This window comes from Lolium rigidum, chromosome 5, assembly GCF_022539505.1.
Source record: "Lolium rigidum isolate FL_2022 chromosome 5, APGP_CSIRO_Lrig_0.1, whole genome shotgun sequence".
NCBI lineage: Eukaryota > Viridiplantae > Streptophyta > Magnoliopsida > Poales > Poaceae > Lolium > Lolium rigidum.
Window position 1 is genome coordinate 83355325 of NC_061512.1, and position 25015 is coordinate 83380339.

Sequence of the window (25015 nt, forward strand, 5' to 3'; positions counted from 1 at the left end):
TGAGGTTTTCAATCTCACCGGCTTGCTGTAAACAAAGGATTAAACGTATGGTGTGGAAAATGATGTTTGTTTGCGAAGAACAACAAAGAACAGAGTTTGCAGTAGATTGTATTTCGAGATGTAAAAGAATGGACCGGGGTCCACGGTTCACTAGTGGTGTCTCTCCAATAAGAAATAGCATGTTGGGTGAACAAATTACGGTTGGGCAATTGACAAATAGAGAGGGCATAACAATGCACATACATATCATGATGACTACTATGAGATTTAATTAGGGCATTACGACAAAGTACATAGACCGCTATCCGGCATGCATCTATGCCTAAAAGTCCACCTTCGGGTTAGCATCCGCACCCCTTCCAGTATTAAGTTGCAAACAACAGACAATTGCATTAAGTATGGTGCGTAATGTAATCAACACAAATATTCTTAGATAAAGCATTGATGTTTTATCCCTAGTGGCAACAGCACATCCGCAACCTTAGAACTTTCTATCACTGTCCCAGATTCAATGGAGGCATGAACCCACTATCGAGCATAAATACTCCCTCTTGGAGTCACAAGTATCAACTTGGCAGAGCCTCTACTAGCAACGGAGAGCATGCAAGAACATAAACAACACATATATGATAGATCAATAATCAACTTGACATTGTATTCCATATTCATCGGATCCCAACAAACACAACATGTAGCATTATAAATAGACGATCTTGATCATGATAGGCAGCTCACAAGATCTAACATGATAGCACAATGAGGAGAAGACAACCATCTAGCTACTTGCTATGGACCCATAGTCCAAGGATGAACTACTCACACATCGGTCCGGAGGCGATCATGGTGATGTAGAGTCCTTCGGGAGATGATTCCCCTCTCCGGCAGGGTGCGGGAGGCGATCTCCTGAATCCCCCGAGATGGGATTGGCGGCGGCGGCGTCTCTGAAACTTTTTCCGTATTGTGGCTCTCGGTAATAGGGTTTTCGCGACGGAGAGTATAAGTAGGCGGAAGGGCAGAGTCGGGAGGCTCACGAGGGGCCCACACCATAGGGCGGCGCGGCCCCCCCTTGGCCGTGCTGCCATGTGGTGTCGCCACCTCGTGGCCCTACTTCGTATCTCCTTCGGTCTTCTGGAAGCTCCGTGGAAAAATAAGACCCTGGGCGTTCATTTCGTCCAATTCCGAGAATATTTCCTGTGTAGAATTTCTGAAACCAAAAACATCACAAAACAGGAACTGGCGCTTCGGCATCTTGTTAATAGGTTAGTGCCGGAAAATGCATAATAATGATATAATGTGTGTATAAAACATGTGAGTATTGTCATAAAACTAGCATGGAACATAAGAAATTATAGATACGTTTGAGACGATTTACGAGAAACCTTTGACAACCTCGATAGGTATAAAATCAAGCTGAACCCAAAGAAATGCTTCTTCGGGGTGCCAGGAGGACAAGTGCTCGGGTATTTCATCTCAGCCAGAGGATAGAGGACAATCCCTTAAAGATCAAAGCTATTCTCGATATGGAGCCGCCAAAGAATCTGCACCAAGTGCAGCAATTGGTAGGACGGCTGGCAGCACTCAGTAGATTCATCGCCAAGCTGGGAGAGAAAGCTTTGCCCTTCTATAACCTGAAGAAGTCAGAAAAATTCGAGTGGACAGATGAGGCGCAGGAATCTTCTGATAATCTGAAGAAGATCTTATCGACGTCTCCGGTACTTGTAACCCCACATGAAAAAGAAACATTGATCATGTACATAGCGGCAACGGTGCAAGTCTTCAGCAGCGTCCTAGTTGTTGAACGGGAGGAGGCAGAAAGAGTTCACGGCGTGCAAAGGCCCGTTTACTACCTCAGCGAAGTACTCACGCCAGCGAAACAGAGGTATCCTCATCACCAAAAGTTGGCATATGCGGTATGGAGAACGGCTCGCAAGCTACGCCATTACTTCGCGGAGCACCCGATCATTGTCGTCAGCGAGGCGCCCTTGAAGAATATACTTACTAACCCAGAAGCTATGGGCCGAGTGTCCCAATGGGCTATCGAGATAGCGCCACACGACATAACCTACGTTAATCGGACGGCGATCAAATCTCAAGTCCTCCGAGATTTTGTGGCGGGCTGGATCCAGTCACAAACACCGGCAGCACCCGACATGTCCGGTTCATGGACAATGTATTTTGACGGGTCAAAGCGGAGTACAGGCGAAGGAGCAGGGGTGATACTGATATCGCCACAAAGAGACAAGATGAAGTACATCCTACGTATGAATTTCTCCCTGCCGACAAATAATGAGGCGGAATACGAAGCGCTGTTGCATGGAATGAAGATGGCAAAGGCATGTGGAGCAACTCGTCTGGAAATTTATGGAGACTCGAATCTGGTGGTGAAGCAGTCGATGAATCTATGCGACGCGGTCAGTGACAATATGATCGCCTACCGTCAGTTATAGCAGAATATGGAAGCCAAATTTGAAGGGTGCGAGCTTAACCATATTGGCAGAGCCAGCAACGAGAAAGTCGACGCTATGGCAAACATTGGATCCATGTGTTCCTCCATTCCATACCGGGTATTTTACGAAGTTATCACTCAACGATCGATAAAGGAGAAAACATCGACACCTCCAAAATCATCGGCCGACGATTCAGAAGCGGGCATGCAGCAAACTACCGGAGAATCTCCATCTCGATCCGCAGAGCAGGTCCTCCTCCTCGAGCCCCTGTGGACCAAACCCTTTTTAGCATACCTAATAGAGCAGCAACTACCAGAGGATCCGGTGGAAGCCAGGAGGATTGTGAGATGGTCAAAAGCCTTCACCGTGGTAAACGGAGAACTCTACAAACGTAGTATCTCTGACATCTTTCAAAGGTGCATCGCCATCGACGACGGAAAGGCCCTGCTACGCGAGATACATGAAGGAACATGTGGGCACCTCGCAAGCAGCAGTGCCCTCGTGGCGAAAGTTTTCAGAGCAGGATTCTACTGGCCAACGACAGCATCGGACGCGAGACCTGGTCTTGAAGTGTGACCCTTGTCAGCGTTTCGCACCAAAACCGCACGCCCCCGCAATGGATCTGACGACGATACCAATCGCATGGCCCTTCGCACAATGGGGACTCGATCAAGTTGGACCACTCCCAAGATCATCACCTGGGGGTCACACGTATCTACTGGTTGCAGTCGACAAATTTACCAAATGGATCGAGGCTGTACCCGTTCAAAATCAGAAAGCCGAAACCGCCGTCCAGTTCTTCAGGGGAATAACTTGTCGATTTGGCATGCCTCACAGTATCGTCACAGACAATGGAACTAATTTTGATTCCAAAAAGTTCCGGAAGTTTTGCGATGACGGTGGCATTAAGCTGAAATTCGCAAAGGTGGCACATCCTTAGACCAACGGTTAGGTTGAAAGGGTCAACGGTCTAATAGGAGATGGCCTCAAGAAACGACTTACGGGTGCGGCTGGAGCTTGGATAGAAGAATTGCCATATGTGCTTTGGAGTTTGCGTACTACACCCAACAGGTCAACCCAATACACCCCGTTCTTCTTGGTGTACGGAGCCGAATCAGTTTTGCCAGCCGATGTTCGGTTCAAAGCCCCTCGGGTGACCGCGTACACGGAAGCTACTTCCAACAACGCACTACAAGATGCCGTGGACCTCCTTGACGAAGCTCGGGACATCGCCTTAGCAAGAACAACAGTGTATCAGCAGGCGTTAAGAAATTATCTCAGTCGATGAGTACGCAATCGAAGCTTCAGTGTCGGAGATATGGTATTGCGGCTGAAGCAAGAGAGACCTCTGAAGCTTGAATCTCCATGGGAAGGACCATTCATCATCACTAAAGTGATACCAGGGGAGATTATCGCCTCAAGAATCCAGCTTCGGGTCAAGACGTTGAAAATCCATGGAACGTCGCACATTTGCGACGGTTCTACGCATAGGACATAATTATCCTCTTCTCGTTATTTGGTAGCTCCTAAGCTTGTCTTATGAATAAAAATTCTAATCAAGTTTTCTACCTTTATTGTTCCCGGCCTCATTGATACGTCTCCGACGTATCGATAATTTCTTATGTTCTATGCCATATTATTGATGATACCTACATGTTTTATGCACACTTTATGTCATATTCGTGCATTTTCTGGAACTAACCTATTAACAAGATGCCGAAGTGCCGGTTCTCGTTTTCTGCTGTTTTTGGTTTCGAAATCCTAGTAACGAAATATTCTCGGAATTGGACGAAACGAAGACCCAGCGGCCTATTTTGCCACGGACCTTCCAGAAGACCGAAGAGCATACGAAGTGGGGCCACGAGGTGGCCAAACCACAAGGCGGCACGGCCAAGGGGGGGCCCGCGCCGCCCTGTGGTGTGGGCCCCTCGTCAGCCCCCGACTCCGCCCTTCCGCCTACTTAAAGCCTCCGTCGCGAAACCCCGATGCGAAAAACCACGATACGGAAAACCTTGCGAGACGCCGCCGCCGCCGATCCCATCTCGGGGGATTCACGGAGATCTCCTCCGGCACCTCGCCGGAGAGGGGATTCATCTCCCGGAGGACTCTACACCGCCATGGTCGCCTCCGGAGTGATGAGTGAGTAGTTCACCCCTAGACTATGGGTCCATAGCGGTAGCTAGATGGTTGTCTTCTCCTCATTGTGCTTCATTGTTGGATCTTGTGAGCTGCCTAACATGATCAAGATCATCTATCCGTAATACTCTATGTTGTGTTTGTCGGGATCCGATGGATAGAGAATACCATGTTATGTTAATTATCAAGTTATTACATATGTGTTGTTTATGATCTTGCATGCTCTCCGTTACTAGTAGAGGCTCCGGCCAAGTTTTTGCTTTTAACTCCAAGAGGGAGTATTTATGCTCGATAGTGGGTTCATGCCTGCATTGACACCAGGACGAGTGACGGAAAGTTCTAAGGTTGTGTTGTCTTGTTGCCACTAGGGATAAAACATTGGCGCTATGTCCGAGGATGTAGTTGTTGATTACATTACGCACCATACTTAATGCAATTGTCCGTTGCTTTGCAACTTAATGCTTGGAAGGGGTTCGGATGATAACTTGAAGGTGGACTTTTTAGGCATAGATGCAGTTGGATGGCGGTCTATGTACTTTGTCGTAATGCCCAATTAAATCTCACTATACTTATCATGCCATGTATGTGCATTGTTATGCCCTCTCTATTTTTCAATTGCCCGAGCTGTAATTTGTTCACCCAACATGCTTTTATCTTATGGGAGAGACACCTCTAGTGAGCTCGTGGACCCCGGTCCATTCTTTAATACTGAAATACAAATCTGCTGCAATACTTGTTTTTACTGTTTTCTCTGCAAACATTCATCTTCCACACAATACGGTTAATCCTTTGTTACAGCAAGCCGGTGAGATTGACAACCTCACTGTTTCGTTGGGGCAAAGTACTTTGGTTGTGTTGTGCAGGTTCCACGTTGGCGCCGGAATCTCTGGTGTTGCGCCGCACTACATCCCGCCGCCATCAACCTTCAACGTGCTTCTTGGCTCCTCCTGGTTCGATAAACCTTGGTTTCTTTCTGAGGGAAAACTTGCTGCTGTGCGCATCATACCTTCCTCTTGGGGTTGCCCAACGAACGTGTGAAATACACGCCATCACTCATCATCCGAACAAATTGTTCGGGGCCCTTGCTATTGGCTCTTACTCCCATCGGGAGCGCAGGCCAGAAACACACTCGCACAATGTCATTAATTAAATACTCCCGTCTGGAGCTAAGGTTAATGACACACAACAACCCATCCAAGCCTCGAGAAAATACGCGAGCGCTGAAGTTGATGGACGTACTATCACAAACAACGCTCAAACCGGTGCACCGTGTGACGAAGCCAAGTGCCTAAATCCCTCGATCATTCGACGGGTGCCGCTCTTACAGAACTTACATATCGACTCCGCAATAAACTTGCAATTACAACGGAGTCGTCGGGTGAGCAGGCTGACTTGATCACTCGGCCGCCCCCGACAAAAAAATATTAATCGAATTAGCAAATTCACCAAAAGTACATGACGTACAAAACACACATTAAGTTTATATGAGATTATCCCTTGCAGGTACAAGGTCATTACATACGTATGAATGCATAAATTCATGGCAGGTTTCTCCGGTCCTCTTGGGCCTTCAGATCCCTCTCAATACCTGTTTCCATCCGAGAGATGATTGTAAGGGTACATTGCCCCTATGTGTGGTTTTGGTAACTAATGACAACCCCTATGGACTAATGTTTTCATTGAGTTTATATGAAGGAATATTCCATAGGTTATACTTGTATTCCATATGTTGGATTCAAGTATGGATGCCATGAAGATAAAGATACACGTTGTGTTTTGGCATCAAGATCATCGGTTTGAAGATAAATATGTGATATGATCAAGAAGAAGAAATGAAGATGGAGTTCTTAGGTGGAACTCAATATTAGGCATGCTCTATCTTAAGTGAGTATGAGAAGATACAAGGTTGAGTTGGGCAAGTTCAAGATGAGCATCTTGAGTGGATCACATGCTTGAAGCTTGCCGTCCATTTGGTGATAATGGACATGTGAAGATGTGCATCAATGGAGCTTTCCCATCATAGTGTATGGGGGAGCATTTGTGAGTCTTCACGAAGCGACGATGATCAAGTGAGGCATTCCGGCTTGAGTGGAGCGTGAAGAGCTATCATCAAGATCAAGCGGGATGCACAAGGAAAAGGTATGGCCTTGCTAGGTTTTCCTTTTACCGGTCTCAAGGTGGTTGTTGGGAGACCGGATTATATGAGAGATAGCCGCACTATCAAGAGGGGCTTTCGGTTGGGTAACTTGATCACATCGCCTTAGGGAGCTCAATCCTTTGCATACTTTGCATATCCTTATTGCTTCTTGGTGTTTCTCTATGTGAGGTTCTTGAGCTTGTTGCTAGCTTTACAACAAGCCCAAGTTCATCGAAAATGGAATCCGCATGCATCTTCTATTGCGTTTTCGAGTTTGGACGTCTTCACCGTTTCTTGACGGTGGGAGACTCCCTCTCTAAAATCATATAAAATGTTCTGTGAGGAGTCTCCATATTTCCAACAAAATTGGTTTCATGTCAATCGGAGTTCGGGAGCATTAGTTATTAAAGAAAAAGGGGAAAGAGTAAAAGAAGAAAAAGAAATGAAAAAAGAAAAAGGGGAGGTAGTGGCCGGTCGGCCGACCGGCCTGACCGGCCCACCCGCCGGCCCACCCGGTCCGAGCCGGCCATGGCACTGATGCCAACCGGGCCGGCTGCTGTAAGGCTTCCGGTCTGGGTCCGGCCCAGCTCCCGGCTGCGACCGGCCCCCTCGGCGCCCCGCCCGGCCGACCGGCCTCCTGGCCGGGCCGAGCCTTCTTTCGCCCCCGCGTGGCCTGCTGGCTCCCCCGGCCTGCTGCCGCTTCCCCCGGCCTGCTCCCGCCCCAACCGGCCTGTGGCCCGGTCCGGCCAGACTGGTGACCGGCCTGGCCGGCTCCAGGTCCGGTCGGCCGGCCTGTGCGTCGGCTGGGGCGATTTTCCTGCGCGTCTTTGCTTGACTTTTCCCCCAACGGTTATTTTCTCTCCTATGCTATAAATAGGCTTCTTCCACCTTGAGCTGAGTTAGTTCTTCCTATTCTCTCACCTCCATTGTTGCATTTGAAGAAGTTGCTCTCTCTCTTGTCTCCCCCCATGATTCTTGCTCATTCTTGAGGGATCTAAGAGAGGAGATCTAGATCTACACTTCCACCAATCCATTTCTCCTCTAAGTGAGGGGAACTCTTGGGATCTAGATCTTGGAGTATTTTGTTGACTTTCCCCATTGTTCTTCCTCTCCAATCTCATCCTAGCATTTGTTGTTTGGGTGGGATTTGAGAGTGAAGGATTTGAACACCTCTAGTGTTCTTGCTTTGCATCATTGCATAGTGTTGAGCTCTCCACCACGATTAGTTCGAGTGAGAGACCGTGAGCTTGTTACTCTTGGAGGGAGACCTCCTAGTTGCCTTGGCGGTTGGTGCTCCGGTGATCTCTTCAAGAAGATTGTGAAGAGGCCCAGGCTTCTCCTTCGTGGAGCTTGTGAAGTGGTTGTGGAGCTTATCATCTCCGGAGCGGAGGAAAAGCTAACCATAAGGAAAGGGCCATTATCCTTCGTGGGTGTGGTTCGGAGAATAGGGTGAGCCTTCGTGACACGGGGAATCCTTCGTGGGACCTCCACTCCTCCAAACGTGACGTACCTTCTTGCAAAGGAAGGGAACACGGGAATACATCCTCGTCTCCGCGTGCCTCGGTTATTTCTATACCCGAGCTCTCTTTCCTTGTGATAGCCATCGTGCTTGAAGTACATATATCTTGCTATCACTTGTGCTACATATATCTTGTGCCTATCTTGCTTAGCTCTAGTTGCCATTGTTACACTTAGTTGAGCTTAGCATATTTAGGGTTTGTGCTTGTAAACTAAACGTTAGTTTAATTCCGCATTCTTACAAGACAAATCCGCAAGAGTTTGTAATTGCCTATTCACCCCCCCTCTAGGCGACATCTCAATCTTTCAATGATAGTATACGCAGGATTTCTAGCAATGTCGTAATATTGCTCTAAACTTCTACTGGTGTTTGCTATGGCCTCCAAATCCAAGGTCGGATGAAACGCTAACACTGAGGCAAAGGCAAGTTCAGCACCGGCCAGGAGATCTTTTCGCACCAATAGTCGAATCCTCTCCGGGGTCTTGAATCGAGTAAACAGAGCAGATAAGGTTTCGTGTGCTTGGTCCAAGAGAAACAAGGTCCTCCATACCATCGAGAGAAGAGCATGGTACTTGTCGAAGTAGTAATGCACCTTCTCAGCTCGATGCTCGAATTTTGCCACAACAACAGCCTTCGGTCGCTGGGACCATAAATCATGCTTCGGATGAGCAACATTGGTCATCGCCTCGATCTTTTCATGAATCCTTTTGTTCTCCTCTGTCGAATCGGAAGCCACGACTGTCAAGAAGCATTAATCAGTCAAGGAACGTTCGGATGTCAAGAAAAAGAGGAATGGACACTTACAACTCAAACTTTCAGTAGCAACATGAAGACGATCAAGGGCGTGTTGTTCAATTGCAGTGGCAATTTCGCTTTTTCTCTTTATCAGCGCTGCCATCGATGAAGGGTGGTTATGTCTTTGTTCAGCCGAATGATTTGGTCACGCAAACGACGTACAAGATCGGACTCGTCGTTAGCCGAAGAGGTCAAAGAAGGATCGGTGTGAGAAGAAGATGGAGGAATCTGCAGCGCAACTTTGACTTCAGAAAAGCATTGGTAGAGACTCCCATCGGGAGCATTGCACATGCATTACATTCAAAAGTAAAGTAACGGTACTAGCAACAAAGCCAGTATGAAACAGGCCTAGATTATATCAAGGTCTAGTTACAGCAACAGAGCGAAAAGTTTAATCATGAGGGAGCCGATGATGAGCCAGGAGCAGCTTTAGGCGCGGATTTGGTCTTTGCTTCGTCAACCAATTTGAGAAGATGATTGGCACATTTCACTACTGATTGCTTGTAGGGTTCAAGATCAACTAGGCAGTTGTTCTCATCTACGGGCAGCGCATTAGATAACTTTTCTAAATCAGAGCCTAACCCATGGCTCATCAGCAGTTGAAAAGTAAGGACTGCCCCAAACAAACGGGAGCGCTGTTTCAGTACCTCTATAGGCTCAGAAGGGTCGATGGAAAAGGCATCTGTCATCTCGCCAAGGGTCTTGTCTTGCTTTATCTTCGGGAATATCATCGAGAACAACCTCGACGGTGCTACCTTGGTCTTTTGCAGCAGCCCAAGAACTTGGACATTGGCATCAGTGGCAAGGGAGAGCGCATCAGACATCGAGTCCTCCCGAAGCTTGCGTGCTCGATTGATAGGCACGTCGGCAGCAGCTGAGAAGTGGCGGATAGGCAAACCAAAGGATAGTATCACAAAAGTATTTTACACTCGAGCATGAAGGAACTTACCAAGCATGTTCGTGATAGACTCGCGGAGGGCGCCTTCCTTTTTGTCGGCAGCAGCAGCAGCTTCGCGCCTGGCATCGTCCTCATCCTTCATCTTCTGCTTTAGCTTCTTAAGTTCATCCATAAGCAAGACATTCTTGTTCTGGGCGTCGACTGCGAGTCTGTTAGCCTCCAGCACTTGGTCTTCCGAAGTCTTGATGGTCTTTCGAAGATGGGCGTTTTCAGACTCCAGACGAGTGAATTGATCGGCAAAATCTGCCACAGCGTCAACTGTGGCATAAATCGGCTGCAAGGTGAAGGTCAAGGAACCTCAGTCGAATGTGGAAATCCACCGTAAAGGAAGAAAGCCAAAGTTAAATAAATCGCTCACATGGTCGCGGGCAGCTGGTGGAACGGGGGCATTGCCAGAAGGGATAACCTTCGACACCGGAACCTTCTCTACGGCCGTCCTTGAGGGTGGCGTCGATTTAGCAGGCGAAGGATTTGACTCCTTGGCCGATTCGGATTTCCCGGAAAATAACTTAGCCCTCTTTGCAAGAGGAACATCGTCATCATCGTCAGAGCTGCTTGAAAAGCAAGGAAGATTAGTATGCAGAATAAAAGAAGATAGTTACGAAGAGAAAAATAGACACTCACAGGTCCAGGTCATCCTCGACAGCAAAAAAGCCTGTCGAACTTTTCGCAGCAGGGGGAGGTGATGCGGTTTCATCGGCATCATTATCTTGCCCGCTAGGACTCGATTCAGCCGTTGTGATCAGGTCTTCGTTTATCCTCTTGCACCGCTCGCTCTGGTGAGAGCATCATCATCGGGGCTTCGTCCTCCGGACGTCGCTGTCCTCGAGAATGTGCGCGGCGTCCTCGGTCTCCTCGGAGTCATCTTCATCATCCTCTGGTTCCACACCACTTTCGGGTGTGGGAGGGTAACATTGAGCCACGGTGGAGGCCTGTCGACAGGAGAAAAGTTAGTGAAAGATTGAAGAACAGTGTGATAATAGTGATAAAAGTAAACGCAGTAAAAGCTACCTCGGCCGGAAGGTGTTTGAGATCATATGGAGAGTGGGCAGAAGTCAGGACGATATTGTCCTTCATGCTGAGGCACGTCAGACGACGCACCTCGTCGCGAAGTTCGTCATCCGACAGGTCGGCAGCGCTGAATCTTGACTTGTCATCCTTGCCAAAGTACAGCCACAACTGGTGGGGCCGAGACATCAGCGGTTGCACCCGACGTTGTAGGAACACTGAGACTACCTCAGTGCCGCACATCGTTAAGCCTCCTGTGTTCTTCAGATGTACGACCTGGTCGAACAGCTTGTCGGCTATGGTGATTTCTTCAGGAGACAAGGCGTTTCGCCAGGACTTCTTCGGCTGAGCCACTAGGACGTCCTCGAACGGAGGAAGATTGGAGCGCCGCCCAGACACCGGGGTATCTCGCAGGTAGAACCATTTGTTGCGCCAGCCCTGGACAGACTCCTTCATCGGGTAGTTGAAGTAATCAACTTCCTTTCGACAACAAAGCCAACGCCACCGACGATGGGGGGGGGCATTGCTGTCGTTGTGACGCTTGACATAAAAGATTTTCCTCCAAAGACCCCAGTGGGGGTCGATGCCAAGGAAAGCCTCGCAAACAGTAATGAAGATAGAAAGATGGAGAATGGAATTTGGGGTCAACTGTCAGAGTTGGATCCCATAGAAGAAGAGAAGGGAACGAAGAAATTCGTGGGCAGGAAGAGAAAGCCCGCGAAACAGAAAGACGGAAAACATAATAGTAAAGCCCTTAGGGGGCTTTGGGCGAGAAGATGGACCTGGCAGACGAATGTCGCTGTCGGACGAGGAAATGAGGCCGAGAGTGCGCAGCCTGTTCACTTCGCGGTTCGAAATGGTGGAAGCGCTCCAGTCACGGCTGACTTTGCTCGGGCCTGACGCGCTGGTGCTCTTCTTCTTGCCCATGGCGACCAGAGCTTTTGGAAAAGGAAGCAGGGGTGAACGGCTGAGGAAGAAGATGAGCAGTGAGGAAGTGTAAAAAGTAAAAAAACGAGGGAGCACCCCTTATTTATAGCATGAGCTGATGGAAAATCGTGGCCATAACTCCAAGGCCATCGTGGGAGGTGGAAAGAGATCCAGTCGTACACGTGTCACACTAAAGAAGCGGAACCGGCGGTCCATTATTCCCACGATGCGCGGAAATCGAGGAGGCACCTCGGTGAACACGCAAGCACTAGTCATTTCCTAAAACTGCCCGCGCAGAAGTAGGGTGGGCCCGTCAGGTCGCGTCCTGTCAGTCAAACCGCAGCAGTAATGATGTCATCAGTGATGTCATGAAAGGTGTCGACTCCGATTGAAGCGTCTGGGGAGAAACCAAAACCGTCGGGTGGTCAACTTGAGTCTATGCATGGATTGCAAGCATCCATACCTAGACTCGGGGGCTACTCCCATCGGGAGCGCTGAACGCGCACCCGATAAACGTGAACTCGAAGATTCTCCTGCAAAGAAGGACGTGAAGAAATATTTGAAGAAAAGGGACGGAATGACCAGACTCGGGGGCTACTCTCGTCAGGAGCGCTGGACGCGCACCCGACAAACTTTCTTGCACTCCAGGATCATGTCCGGGGACGTGATTCTGTGTAGGGTAGCGTTGTTTTGCCTTCGGCAGTTAACCAACAAAGCTGGGCATGCTACTCAATATCCTTTACGCATTAAAAAGATGCAGAATTTGAAGACCCGATATAAATGTATCGGGTAACCTATGAAGAATTGCAGAAAGCTTCGACAGAAGAAAAAGTTCGAGTGGTACAACTTGAGTCTACGCACGGATTGCAAGCATCCGTACCTAGACTCGGGGGCTACTCCCATCGGGAGCGCTGAACGCGCACCCGGTAGAAGAAGATGATGCTGTTACAAAATGGACAAGAACTATCAAGAAAAAAGAACATTTGATGGAGGCATGCTTTAGTCTCTACCCAAAATATCTTCGGCTAGACACTCGGGGGCTACTGACATGGGCATTACCCTTCGGGTAACTGTTATTGCCCTATCCTATGCGGCCCAACTGGAGGCCCATGAAGACATCCGATGGCAAGGTGGGCCACTACGGTGGTGCCGAAGAGATTCCTTGAAGGACAAGACGAAGAAGAACCGAACAAGAAAAGTTTAGGTCTAGGGCTTTTGTAACCTAGTCGTACCCGGACATGTCTCTTGAGACCTGGCACCCAATATAAGGGCCAGGAGAGGGGCTGCCGAGGGACACAACGAATCTCAGCAACTTTAGCCACCGCAAGTCTAGAGCTAGGTCCACGTAGCACTTAGCCTCTCGACGAAACCACAGCCGAAACCTTCGGCACCCCATTGTAACCCGATATTTTCATAATCAAGATCAGATAGGCAGGACGTAAGGGTTTTACCTCATCGAGGGCCCCGAACCTGGGTAAATCGCTCTCCCCGCTTGTCTGTTAACCGATGTCTCGTGTCAGCCTACAAGATTTCATCAACCCTAAGCCCCAATTGGAGGGCATTGCCGAGGAGTAGCCTCGACACAGCCGCAACACCTTCATCAATTGGCTCGCACCGAGTTCCTCCGATCCTCCTCATCTTAAGCCAATCATCATGCTTCTCCATGGCTTTTGCAATAGTGAGGAAGAGACTCGTGTGCATCCGAAAGCTCTGGCAAAAATACTTCTTCGGATAGGATGCGTCAGGTTGAAGTAATCCCACATAATCTTGGCGTGGCCCTCTTCTCTTCCTCGGTTGATGTACAAACAATCGAACCGTGATCTTACTCTTGGCCGACGAATCTCATCGTTCAAGATCATGGGTACACAATCATCTTGAAGTCATCGCCATCTTCCTCCTCCTCTGACGATGATGAAGGGTCATCAAAGATGAACTACCTCAATCTCTTCATCTACATAATGCAATTATATAAAAACGTACCAATAGTAGCAAAAGGGAAACTCAGTTAGACAAACAATCAAACACTTTGTAGGCGGGGGAGGTCATATCATTGGCTGATGGCTTAGAGCTAGCGCCAAAGCTGCATGTCAGCATGCAAGGTTGTAAGACGACCGATGGGGCTCGATGGACGTATATCCCACTCAAACCTTAGTCGTCGCTCACACACGAAGCTCGCCACGGCCGAAATACATCGTTCGGGATTTCACTGATCTTCCTCTTAATTCCGGTGATGCTCTATTGCTGCCGAACTACGACATCTCCGTCCACTGCTGGCTCCGTTTTGCACAAAACCGAGCTTGCCGCGGCTGTGTTTTGCACCAAGTCGCAAAAATTGACATGTCAGCGACGACATAGATACCGACCGATTCTAGCAACAACAAGTGACTCTGAGTGGCGCAGGAGTGTGGTGAAGTGTGCGGAGGGTCGGCAGAGGGCCGGTTTTGGTGGTTAGTGGAGGCGTCACCGCCGACGTAGCGGGGTAGAGGGGGAGAATGGCAGCGTGGGTGGGAGAGCCAAAAGTACACTCGCCGCGGTCGAGGTTGAGTACATTTTCTCCTCTGGCCGACTCTTATAACTTTTGCTCCTCTAAAGCTTTTAAGGGATTGACTAGGTGCGGTTTAGAGGAGTAAAACCAAAATTTAACTGCTGTAACCGATCCGGTTAGAGATGCTCCAATACAATAGAATCCAACTATTCAAGTTTTACTACTTGATGTGTTATTAGGATTCTTAAGATGTAATAAGGGCAACAAAAGTTTAAAAGCTAAAGGATCTATCATGCACAATAGATACTCTCTCATGTCAAATTCCGTGCCCGTATCGGATGCAGTACATACAAGTCAAACTAAATAAAATTTAACCAAATATATATAGAAACAATACTAACATTTACAAATTTAATAGTATTTGAACGGCCATGAAACATAATTTTGCAACGTAGGGTTTTCAAGGTAATTTTTAAGTAACAGCGAGGCTTTATTGATCAAATAATATTTTTCATAGCATTTGATATTGTAAATATTTTCATGTGATTGATGAAACTTTACAAATGCCGACTTTATTTAAATCTAATATGAAGTATGTATACATAGGTGAAATATGAAATGGAGTCTGCAAAATCAGTGGCGGTGATGTGTTGTTACCATTTTTTACATTAGCCTGTGTTGGGCAGGCCGGCTCTACCTCCCGCGGTAACCTGACCGCTCCCCTCTCGCAGCGAGCAAAACTGACACACTCGCCACGCCCACACGACACACTCACACAGTCGAGACACACACAACTGACGTCGCCCGTCTCCTCTGTTGCTCTCCCTACTTAAAATCTCCGCCCCTTGCCCAAATCACAAGGGACGGGCTCGCCGGAATTGCCAGGAGGGACGGGCGAGGTTCGCGAGGAAGAGGCGTAGGAATTCGCTCCCCGCTTCGCGTAATTCCTGTTTCGCCCGGGTGGGGGGACGCAGATGTGAGCGATCCCATCCCATGGCTGCATCAACGGCGGCCGGCGGTGGCGGGGGAGGTGATTGCTTGCTCTTGTTTGTTTGTTTCCGCGTCTTTGTGTTGGGTGGTGCGGCCTTGGCGAGCGTGGGTTTGGGATCGTGCTTTTTCTGAAGAAGAGGATTTTTTTCTCTTTTCTTTTTGGCGGTGCAGGTGCGGGAGTGCCGGCGGATGTGCTCTTCACGGAGCTTTGGAAGGCTTGCGCGGGGCCGCTGGTGAATGTGCCGGCGGTCGGGGAGAGGGTCTTCTACTTACCGCAGGGACACATCGAGCAGGTAAAGGAGAAGGGCGGCGAGGCGGATGCCAAGCTGGGGTTTGATGCCGCTCTTGTGTTCTCCGAGAATTTTGCGTGTTCCCATGTTGGAGTTCTTGCGTAATTTGTGGGGCTCGCCTGATTACGTGTGATCGCTACGAAATTCCGCTGTTTTGGGGGGTTTAAGCGCGGGGTTAGGCAATTTGGTCGCTGTGCTTTCCCTCGATCTGGGAAATTCCGAGCCGGCAGAAACTAGGCGTGCTTCCATATCGAATTCCTGTCTTTCACAGCCGAATCCGCCCAAGTTCTTTGTTTATATTCGACAAAGGGCGATCCTTTTGGCTGAATTTTGATTTTTTTTTTCTCGTTTTCTCAAGTTCCGGCAGGGTTCTTCCCTACAGCAACCCGAGACGTGATTTCGCTTCCGATACCATCCTCAGTTACTAGCAACCCGTTATTTTATTGCTGGTTACCACTTCTGTGAGCTTGACTCTGGAGATTTGGTCTTTCTTTAGTGCCTGGAATGGTAATAGCCTCGGTACCTTTTTAATTTTTTAGTCGCTGCCCAAAGTCTGTGGCAGTTCCCGTAACCGTGACGGAAACGTGCAATGATTTCTCGGCTCTGTGCTTCTTCCTCTGCTCTGTGGTTCCTCTGGCTTCTGCTTGTTTATGCATCCAAATTTTCAGGTGGAAGCGTCGACGAACCAGGTCGCCCAGCAGCAGGGTGCGCCCCTCTACAATCTGCCATGGAAAATCCCGTGCAAGGTCATGAACGTCGAGCTGAAGGTAGTAGCAGACTTGTACTATAATCCCCTTCCTTGCGAGTTTATGCTACTACCTTTGTGGTTTAGGCTTTAGATGTGTGATCCCTCTTCCTTTTGCTAGGCCGAGCAAGATACTGATGAGGTGTATGCCCAGCTCACCCTGCTTCCTGAGAAGGTGAGTCCATTCTGCTTATGCTTGGTGGTGGTTTAGGTTTGTTGCGCTAAACAATAACACTATTATGTTTCTGTCCATTTGCAGCAGAAAAATGAAAATGTCTCCTCGGAGAAGGAGGAGGAGGTGCCTGCTGCACCACCAGCTGCGAATGAGAGGCCTTGTGTGCACTCCTTCTGCAAGACTCTGACTGCTTCGGACACAAGCACACATGGTGGATTCTCGGTGTTGCGCCGGCACGCAGATGAGTGCCTTCCACCGCTGGTTAGGCCCTTGGAGCCTTCGGCTTGATGTTGCTTACATTGTTGTCATTGTTGTTGGTATACGACTGCCTTTTGATAGTGATGCTGATGCCTTTCATGTGCTCCTTGATCAGGATATGAGTCAGCATCCCCCAACTCAAGAGCTGATGGCCAAAGATCTGCATGGGGTCGAGTGGCGCTTCCGTCACATCTTCCGAGGTGATAATCATCCTTCTGCTTGCACATGATTTATTCTTAAAGAACGTGTCCTGTTCTTTGATGTTTTGTTTTCCTTAGCTTTCATTACAGCGTTGCACACTTAATGCCAGATTTTAGTTGTTAGTGCAATGCGAGGCTATTTGTGTAGTGACCAATTTATTTTGATCTTAACTGCATTGTTTCATGCAATAGATACTCAATATTTTTGCTATATGGTAGGACCATCTTATCTGCAGCTATTTGTGTAGACACTCATTTGCATGTGATTGAAATTGATAGTTTGGGGATAATAACAATTATTTTATTGTGAAAATCATTGTTTGCACACTTAGTTTCTTTCGGCAAAGATTCCATACTCCATTGCCCGTAAGCGAATTGCAAATTTTATAAATTTTGTGTGGTTAGTATTTGTTTTTTGAAACCTCAACTATATGTTTGTTTGATTCAGGCCAGCCAAAAAGACACCTTCTGCAGAGCGGGTGGAGTGTTTTTGTTAGTAACAAGCGTCTCATTGCTGGGGATGCCTTCATATTTCTCAGGTTTGCTTGCCATCCTGAACAATTCATGTGGCTTGTGCTCACCTCTGGTCTTTGAGACTAATCAATGTTCGTTACGTTTATATGACTATGATCAGAGGTGAGAATGGGGAACTACGTGTCGGAGTTCGGCGTGCAATGAGACAACAAGCCAATATTCCATCTTCGGTCATATCGAGTCACAGTATGCATCTTGGTGTCCTTGCAACAGCATGGCATGCTGTGAACACGGGGTCTATGTTCACTGTATACTATAAGCCAAGGTTAGCATTAGTTGTAGGCAGACGTGTTATCTGAGTGTTTAATTCATGAGAAGCTCTGTCGCATTTGTTGCTTATTTTTTTTGCATCAAATTCTAGATCCCTTTACATGATAGATGTAAGTTTTTGTAACCGCACCGCTAGTGCATTGATAAGTGATAACGAGTTGCATGTTGCATGCCTCAGATGTGTTATTTACACTGATCTTGCAGGACTAGTCCAGCTGAATTTGTGGTCCCTTGTGATCGGTACTATGAATCGCTGAAACGAAATCATTCAATAGGGATGCGATTTAAGATGAGATTCGAAGGCGAGGAGGCTGCAGAGCAAAGGTAAGCAGCTGTCTGTTGCAGCCTTTAGTGAATAATACATATGCGATACATTTACTAATGACACAGACTTTTCATTGGGAGATGGCATGAAACTTTAATTCTCATGTGGCAGATTCAGTGGAACGATAGTTGGAATAGGTGATTCTGATCCATCTGGCTGGGCGGACTCAGAATGGCGTTCTCTTAAGGTACAAATCTTATGTTTGTTCCTTTTCTTATGAAACAAATATAGTTATACCAGCATATGCTGATATGCTCTTGCGAATTAGGTGCGGTGGGATGAAGCGTCTTCTGTTCCTCGTCCTGACCAAGTTTCCCCTTGGCAAATAGAACCTGTGGTTAGCCCTCTTCCTGTCAGTCCACAGCAGGCACCCAGATACAAGAGGTCTCGTCCAAATGTTATAGTTTCTTCATCTGACTTGTCTTCTGTAAACAAAGAAGGTTCGAGTTTGACCTTGTTGTTCTTAAACTGGTGCAGTTCTTTCTTCTGCCATTACTATTTACTAATACATGTGCTCCCTTCTCACGTAGTTTCTTCGAAAGCCGTTGCAAACTCGCACCAAAATCAGCTTCCAAAGACCTTCCAGAGTCAAGAAAATGCGATATTCGAAAGTCGTTTCGGTGATCCTAATGATTTAAATAGTTCCACGAAGCTTACCATGTGGCCTTCTGAGCATGATCAAGAGAAAAGTATCACCCAGAGGAAACTGAATTCCGAAGGTTGGGTCCAGGTGCAAAGGCCTGAAGGTTACACTGACATGTTATCGGGATTTCAGCCACTGAAAGCTACACAGAACTCATTGTGTTATTTTCCTAGTCAGATATCTGAGAATTGTTCAACCACCTGGAACATGATCAATGTTCATTATCCAAACCAACAAGTTAACCGCAACACGTTGCCTGACACATGGTCTTTTACGGCTCCTAATGCTGGTTTCGGAGTGATACGACCTGATTACCTAACTACGCATGGCAAGACACTCGCTCAAAGCAGGGAAAATGCAAAATTTAGCTGGAATGGAGATTTCACTTCACTTCAGGTCCAGGGCACTGATAAGCGCTCCTCCGGTTGGTTTGACCATGCTGAGCTGAGTTCCCACACAGAAGATACCTCGCTGAACTTAATCAAGCCACAGCCACCGGTCATTGCTCAAGATCTTCGGAAAACTAAAGGTCCTCCGTGTATGCTATTTGGGATTCCTCTTGACAGCCCTAAGAAATCTGAACCTCTGACATCCCCCACAAATGTTGCATATGATTGGAAGCCCCAAACCCCTCATTCAGTAAAAGAGCCTGAAGTTGATAAAAGTTCTGATCCTCCCAGAATTGTGAATCCACTTGATGGAACTCAGTTATATTCTGTTATGGAAAAACACCAGTCTTGTCCAGAAGCTTCCAGAAATACTCAAAGCAGAATGCAAAATTGGTCCAACCGGAGCTGCACGAAGGTATACTACTGTTGCTGCTGTTATACCTTATTTTTATTTAGCCATGTGAAATGCTCAATGTAGAAATCCCCCGCCGATAGTTTTGAGAGTTTTCTCCATGTATTGCTGGTTGCTGCTTGCTGCTTGCTGAGTTGATTTTCCAATTGAGTTGTTTCTGCAATATTATTGCATGCATTCAAAAGCTAAGTTTTTCACAGGTTCAAACATAAAAAACCTGGTAGGTATTTAATCTCCTTGGTAATAAATAGTTGCCTATAGAGGTTTCTTGTTTGGCACTGCTTTAGTTCATCAGGAAACAGCTTCTATGTGGTGCACCTTAACAAATACTCCTTGACAGACTATCATAGTAACTTGACAGTCACTGCGTGTTGTCAGATTTTCCATCCTTCAGATACTATGTTTTTCCTCACAAAAATGGCATGCGTAGATCCATCATACTTTTTGGAATATAGAAAGATAAATGATGTACAGAGTATTAATATTTCAGGCCAAAGGGCCAATATATGCAGTGCATATAAAGAAGAGTCTAAAACTAGTAAGTTAGCAGTCCTGATTAGATAACCTTTCTCCTAGCATCCAAAGACCATGAAAACTTTGTAGTAGCCAATTATTTATTTCCCTTGTTCATTTTTTTTAATTTTCCAAGATACCATTGATAGAACCGAATGTTCTGCTCTGTTACTTTAATCTGGCCGCATCTGCTTTTATCTTTTGTGTGTTGAATATGACTTGAGACTTCTCATTTCAGGTCCACAAGCAAGGCATTGCACTTGGCAGGTCGGTTGATCTGGCGAGGTTCACGTGCTATGGTGAGTTGATTGCTGAACTGGATCGGATGTTCGACTTCCACGGTGAGCTGAATGGTTCTGGCAAGAATTGGATGGTCGTGTACACTGACACTGATGGTGATATGATGCTTGTTGGGGATGACCCGTGGAAGTGAGTACCGCCACTACTCGAATGTTCCCATTGTTGTCGAGATTTTTTAATGCATGACTAATACTGTTTTCACTTGGATCTCGTTGTTCCTACAGTGAATTCTGCGATGTGGTCCATAAGATCTTCATCTATACGAGGGAGGTGATCCAGAAGATGAATCCAGGTGCCCTCAGAGAAACATCAGAAGATAATCTATCTGCCTCCCTGGAAAGAGGGTTGCTGGCAGATAGCCCCGAGGTGGCCTGACCACACCATCCCTGATGTCTCAAAACTGCTAGTATGTTGTGTCGGTGAGCTGTGTCTTTGGCGGCAATACTTGCTCCAACTATCTAACAGGACAAGTGTTGTCCACTTGTTGCAGATCTTTTGTAGTGCCAACCGAGAGGCGACATGAGAGCTTTTTCGTGGCATAGTTGGTCTGTTGATGCGTGTATCGGGTATGTGAACCCAGCGGTATCCCTGTCTGTAGATGGTGCGTGTCCTGTTGTCTGTTGGCCCCGTTCGTCCCTTGATAAGTTTTGGGTGAGATTTGTTGGTTTAAGTTCATTGCGTTATGCGTCCAGCAGGAGAAAACGAATAGACTGACATCCTGGGCGCTTGCTTTACCTTATCTAATCCTCCATTGTACATTACTCCGATTCTAGCATGTTGCGAACAGCTTTAGTCTGTGCTGTATAAATACCTTAAGAATGCACTTTGACCCCTAATGTTGCTGCACTTGCGTTTTGATTATTCACTAGCACGCATGTTTTGTCCGAGTATTCCCTCGCTTGCTAGTTGATAGTTGATACCTGAACCGTCGAGCAGGGGTTCAATACAGCCATAATTCTTCATATCAGTGTTCAATATACAGCAAGAATCATTCATGTCGCTAGACGAGATCACCAGATTTGTAAGTATTTTTTCAATGCAGAAATTAGGGTCATTTGAATAAGCTGAAGACTTGTGGTTCCCCAGGGCGGCCCTCACCAGGGTGGCCCTGTGGAGGGCAACCCTAGGGGCGTAACCCACGCGCTGTCGCTAGAAACCTCACCGACGCTGGTTCGATTTGCCGCCACTGCCGCCGGCCCTAGCCGTGGCGACAACGGGCCCAACCGCTGAAGAAGCCCCCTAAATATTGTCGCCGAAGCTGCTAGGGCGGTGAAAGGTCGTCGTGTCGTCGAGCAGCGGCCAGTTCGGCGCCCCTGGCTGAGGTGGTGGTGGAGGTCGTCCACGACGGCGTGACCGGTGGAAGGCTGGGTGGGGGAAACTCTAGATTTCATCTGGGTGCCAACTACCTCCCCATCCCCTCGTTGCACGGTCCGATCGGATCCATGGATGATCGTCCCTGTTCTGCCTTCTTCCTCGATCCAACAGGGTACCAGCGAGTGGCATGGGGCTACTAGTTCGGCTTGAACAAATATGGTGATCCTAGAGTTCTAACTAGCGCCAAGATGTTAATCTACAAGATACATGTCCCCATCGATCTAGAGTGTTGTGTTCTAGATGAATTCGTTGCCAAACTCCATTCGGTGAGTTATGCTTGAAGATTGCTGGATCAGGTAGGATTCGATCATACGCACCTGTGTTTTTCTCAGACCGTTTGGTTTGAGAGGAAGTGTTGCGAAGCTCTGCTAATTGTTACCAATATGGGACATGCTTTCTCGTTTCATCGCATAGTCAATTGGCGGAGAATATCATGAAAGCTAAGACCTGAGAAGTAGCGGTGGTGGTTCCATCGCGAAGTCAGTTTGGTTCTATATCATGAAGTCTGACCATGAGTCCATGAGGCATGAGGGACTCGTAGTCATCCAGAACTGATATTTTGCAAAGCTGAAAGATCAAATGTCAATAGTATTAGCACAAGAGGTGAAAAGGGGGCGGCAGGTTCATCATCCAAACAACACAAGGGGCATGTTTTTGTGTGTGGTCATCCTATCTTTGCAAAGATTTCAGCTGTGATACATCAGAGCCCGTTAGACATTTGCCTTGAATAGCCAACCATGATAAGAATTTTACCTTTGGGGGAATTTTTATTTTCCATATTAGCTCTTTGAAACATGACTCAATCCTGCCCCATAATTGGCATTGGTAAGCTGATTTAGCAGAGTAGCTCTTCCTTTGGAGGCCCAACAAGCCATATTACAAGATTGCAAAGTCAAGTTAGGCTAGCACTTAATTTACTTATGGGCTGGAACCTGGCACACTACCTCGTGGATCATCCAAAAAGAATGATGCATGCCCACCAAAACAGAATAATCAAGACGTGGGGTATCACTAGGTAAAGACCGATCTTATCAAAGTGAAAATTGGACTCGTCACATAAGGGCATGCCCAATGCACTGCCCTAGAGCTACTGCCTCACACCTTTAACTAGGTTTGGGTGGTCCAAAGTAGGTTCGGATGAGGAGGCAGCCTCCTCTTCAAGAAGTGGGATCTTAAGCCTAAAAAGCATGCTTTTTGGAGAGAGAAAGAGATACATAGTGTCATATTTGTGGGGTCCCTTCTCTCCTTTTTGTGACTAAAGTTGTAGCTTCAATTGGAGAGATAAAATTGACCATGTTGCTTCTGACAACTTTTTTACATGGAGCAGCTAGTTGTGTATGCCACCATTGCTCATGCCCTAACGACGCGTGGTACTGTGGTAGCACGTTGATACGTCGTCCGCGTGAACGTCGCTATGCGCGTACGTCCCCGCACGTACGTGGCCCTGCGCGCGTACAATGCGTGCGACTCCGTGCATGCATTGCTTAGGGCAAGCAGGTCGACGCAAATCGGATGGCAAAACTGACCGTATGCATCCGTTGCCGCATAACAAATTTTTTTTCATTAAAAAACCCATAATTTACATAATTATAAAATATATCAAACAGCTTAGAAATTAAAAAGGGTCAGCAAGGCTAGCTATGAACTTTGGCATCCACCATGGGAGCTGGTACAGCAAGGCTAGGTATGAACTTTGGCATCCACCATGGGAGCTGGTACGTCGGCATAGGAGAAGGAACGGGAGCCTGCGGTGACTGTTGTCAGGCCGTCGGTGGAGCAGGAGGCTGCGGTGAAGGTGGCAACGGATGTCAGGCTGTCGATGGAGCAGGAGACGACACGTGCACATGGGTACATGTCGGCGTGGCCGTAGGAGTCGCCAGCCTCCCTTGCATCAACAACGACTTGCGAAGCTAGATGGCGAGGTTGTCCCACATAGCGAGCTGGTCGAGCTCGCTATTTGCCATTGCGAGGGCAATGGCCTCCTCCTCGCTGATGTCTGGCGGCTGTGTCTCCGGATCCCACGCCGGGCCACCGTCGTCATGGTCGTTGTCTCCGCCTTGTACAAAATGCATGTCAAAATCGTCCTCGGCCTCGTCGGCGTCCTCAACCTCCGCGGCAGCGTCAGCGTCCTCATCATCGTTGTCGTACTCATACTCACCCTCGTCTTCGTACTCATCCACGGTGAGCTTGCGGTTGAAGAAGTCAACGTCGCCAAGGTATCCCGCTCGGTGGAACGGGTCGAACTCCCGCGTCCCGAATGAGATTTGGTTGTACGAGTTCAACACGTACACCAGATCGTCTCGTAGATCAGCCGGCAAGATTGCTCGGTGGCGGCGCACCTCTTCACGGCGCTCTCGCCCCTCGCGTGGTACGGGAGGGACCGGCACACACCTAGAATTGAGGTACCAGCCTCCTCCTGGCAGGCTCGCATCCGGCCATGGCACCAGCTGGTTCTCCTCCCAAAGCCGGTGCGCGAAGTCGATGCAGACGTACTGCCCTACCCACGGCTTCTTGCCGGACCGTGAGCCGTCGGCCTCGTGGTCATTCTTCGTCTTGCGGTACGGCCAACCCTTCCCCATGGCGTCGGTCGGGTGGATATATCGGGCTCTCGCAATGGCGTGGTCGAGAAAATGGGTTCCGTCAGCGGCTCTTAGAATGGTTCGGACGCCACCTCGCCTTCTATGCCATGCCATTGAAGCTGCTGTGACGTCGTCCCCTAACGCAGTCGCGCGGAAGGCGAGGCACAACATTAGCGCGGCGCACAAAGCTGCAACACGCCACCCGTCAGTTACACCAAGCTGAAAACGAAGCATCTGTGTCGCTACCATACAAATCCGTACGAGAAGCGTGAGGACGTCCGGGCTGGCGTCAATCCAGACACGGCAGAGCATATTTGAACCGCGTCTGGTCTGGACACACAAATCGAATACTATGCATTAGTCCGCTAAGCAAAGGTATAGACACATTTTTTGACCGCTTGGTCCTATTTGGAGATACCCTAGCATCGAAAGTACTTCCCTGCTAGCCCCGCGTGTACGTTCGAGCAAGCACATGCATGCAATTGATGGCTAGCGTCCAATTGATGAGCACAACCGTAGCTTGTTTACCTTTTTACCCACGAGCACAATTACATCTAATATATGAGTACACTTACACATAACACATAATTACAAAATTTTACAAAT

At 47.9% G+C, this 25015-nt stretch overlaps 1 protein-coding gene across 4 annotated transcripts; it reads left to right on the forward strand.

The window, feature by feature from the left end:
* Positions 1 to 15364: 15364 nt before the first annotated feature.
* LOC124651462 (auxin response factor 24-like) lies at positions 15365 to 21292 on the forward strand. 4 transcript variants are annotated; one of them, XM_047190551.1, is made up of 15 exons: positions 15365 to 15442; positions 15574 to 15695; positions 16361 to 16459; positions 16559 to 16612; positions 16697 to 16873; positions 16986 to 17070; positions 17519 to 17609; positions 17705 to 17869; positions 18079 to 18198; positions 18311 to 18386; positions 18468 to 18639; positions 18730 to 19646; positions 20395 to 20585; positions 20681 to 20862; positions 20947 to 21292. In XM_047190551.1, the coding sequence occupies exons 1-14, from the start codon at positions 15406 to 15408 to the stop codon at positions 20829 to 20831; spliced, it is 2457 nt and encodes an 818-aa protein (XP_047046507.1). In that variant the 5' UTR covers positions 15365 to 15405; the 3' UTR covers positions 20832 to 20862; positions 20947 to 21292. The 4 variants fall into 4 exon arrangements, with proteins under 4 accessions (XP_047046507.1, XP_047046506.1, XP_047046508.1 ...); XM_047190550.1 differs by having other exon boundaries at positions 20681 to 21292; XM_047190552.1 differs by having other exon boundaries at positions 18742 to 19646; positions 20681 to 21292.
* The last annotated feature ends 3723 nt before the right edge of the window (positions 21293 to 25015 follow it).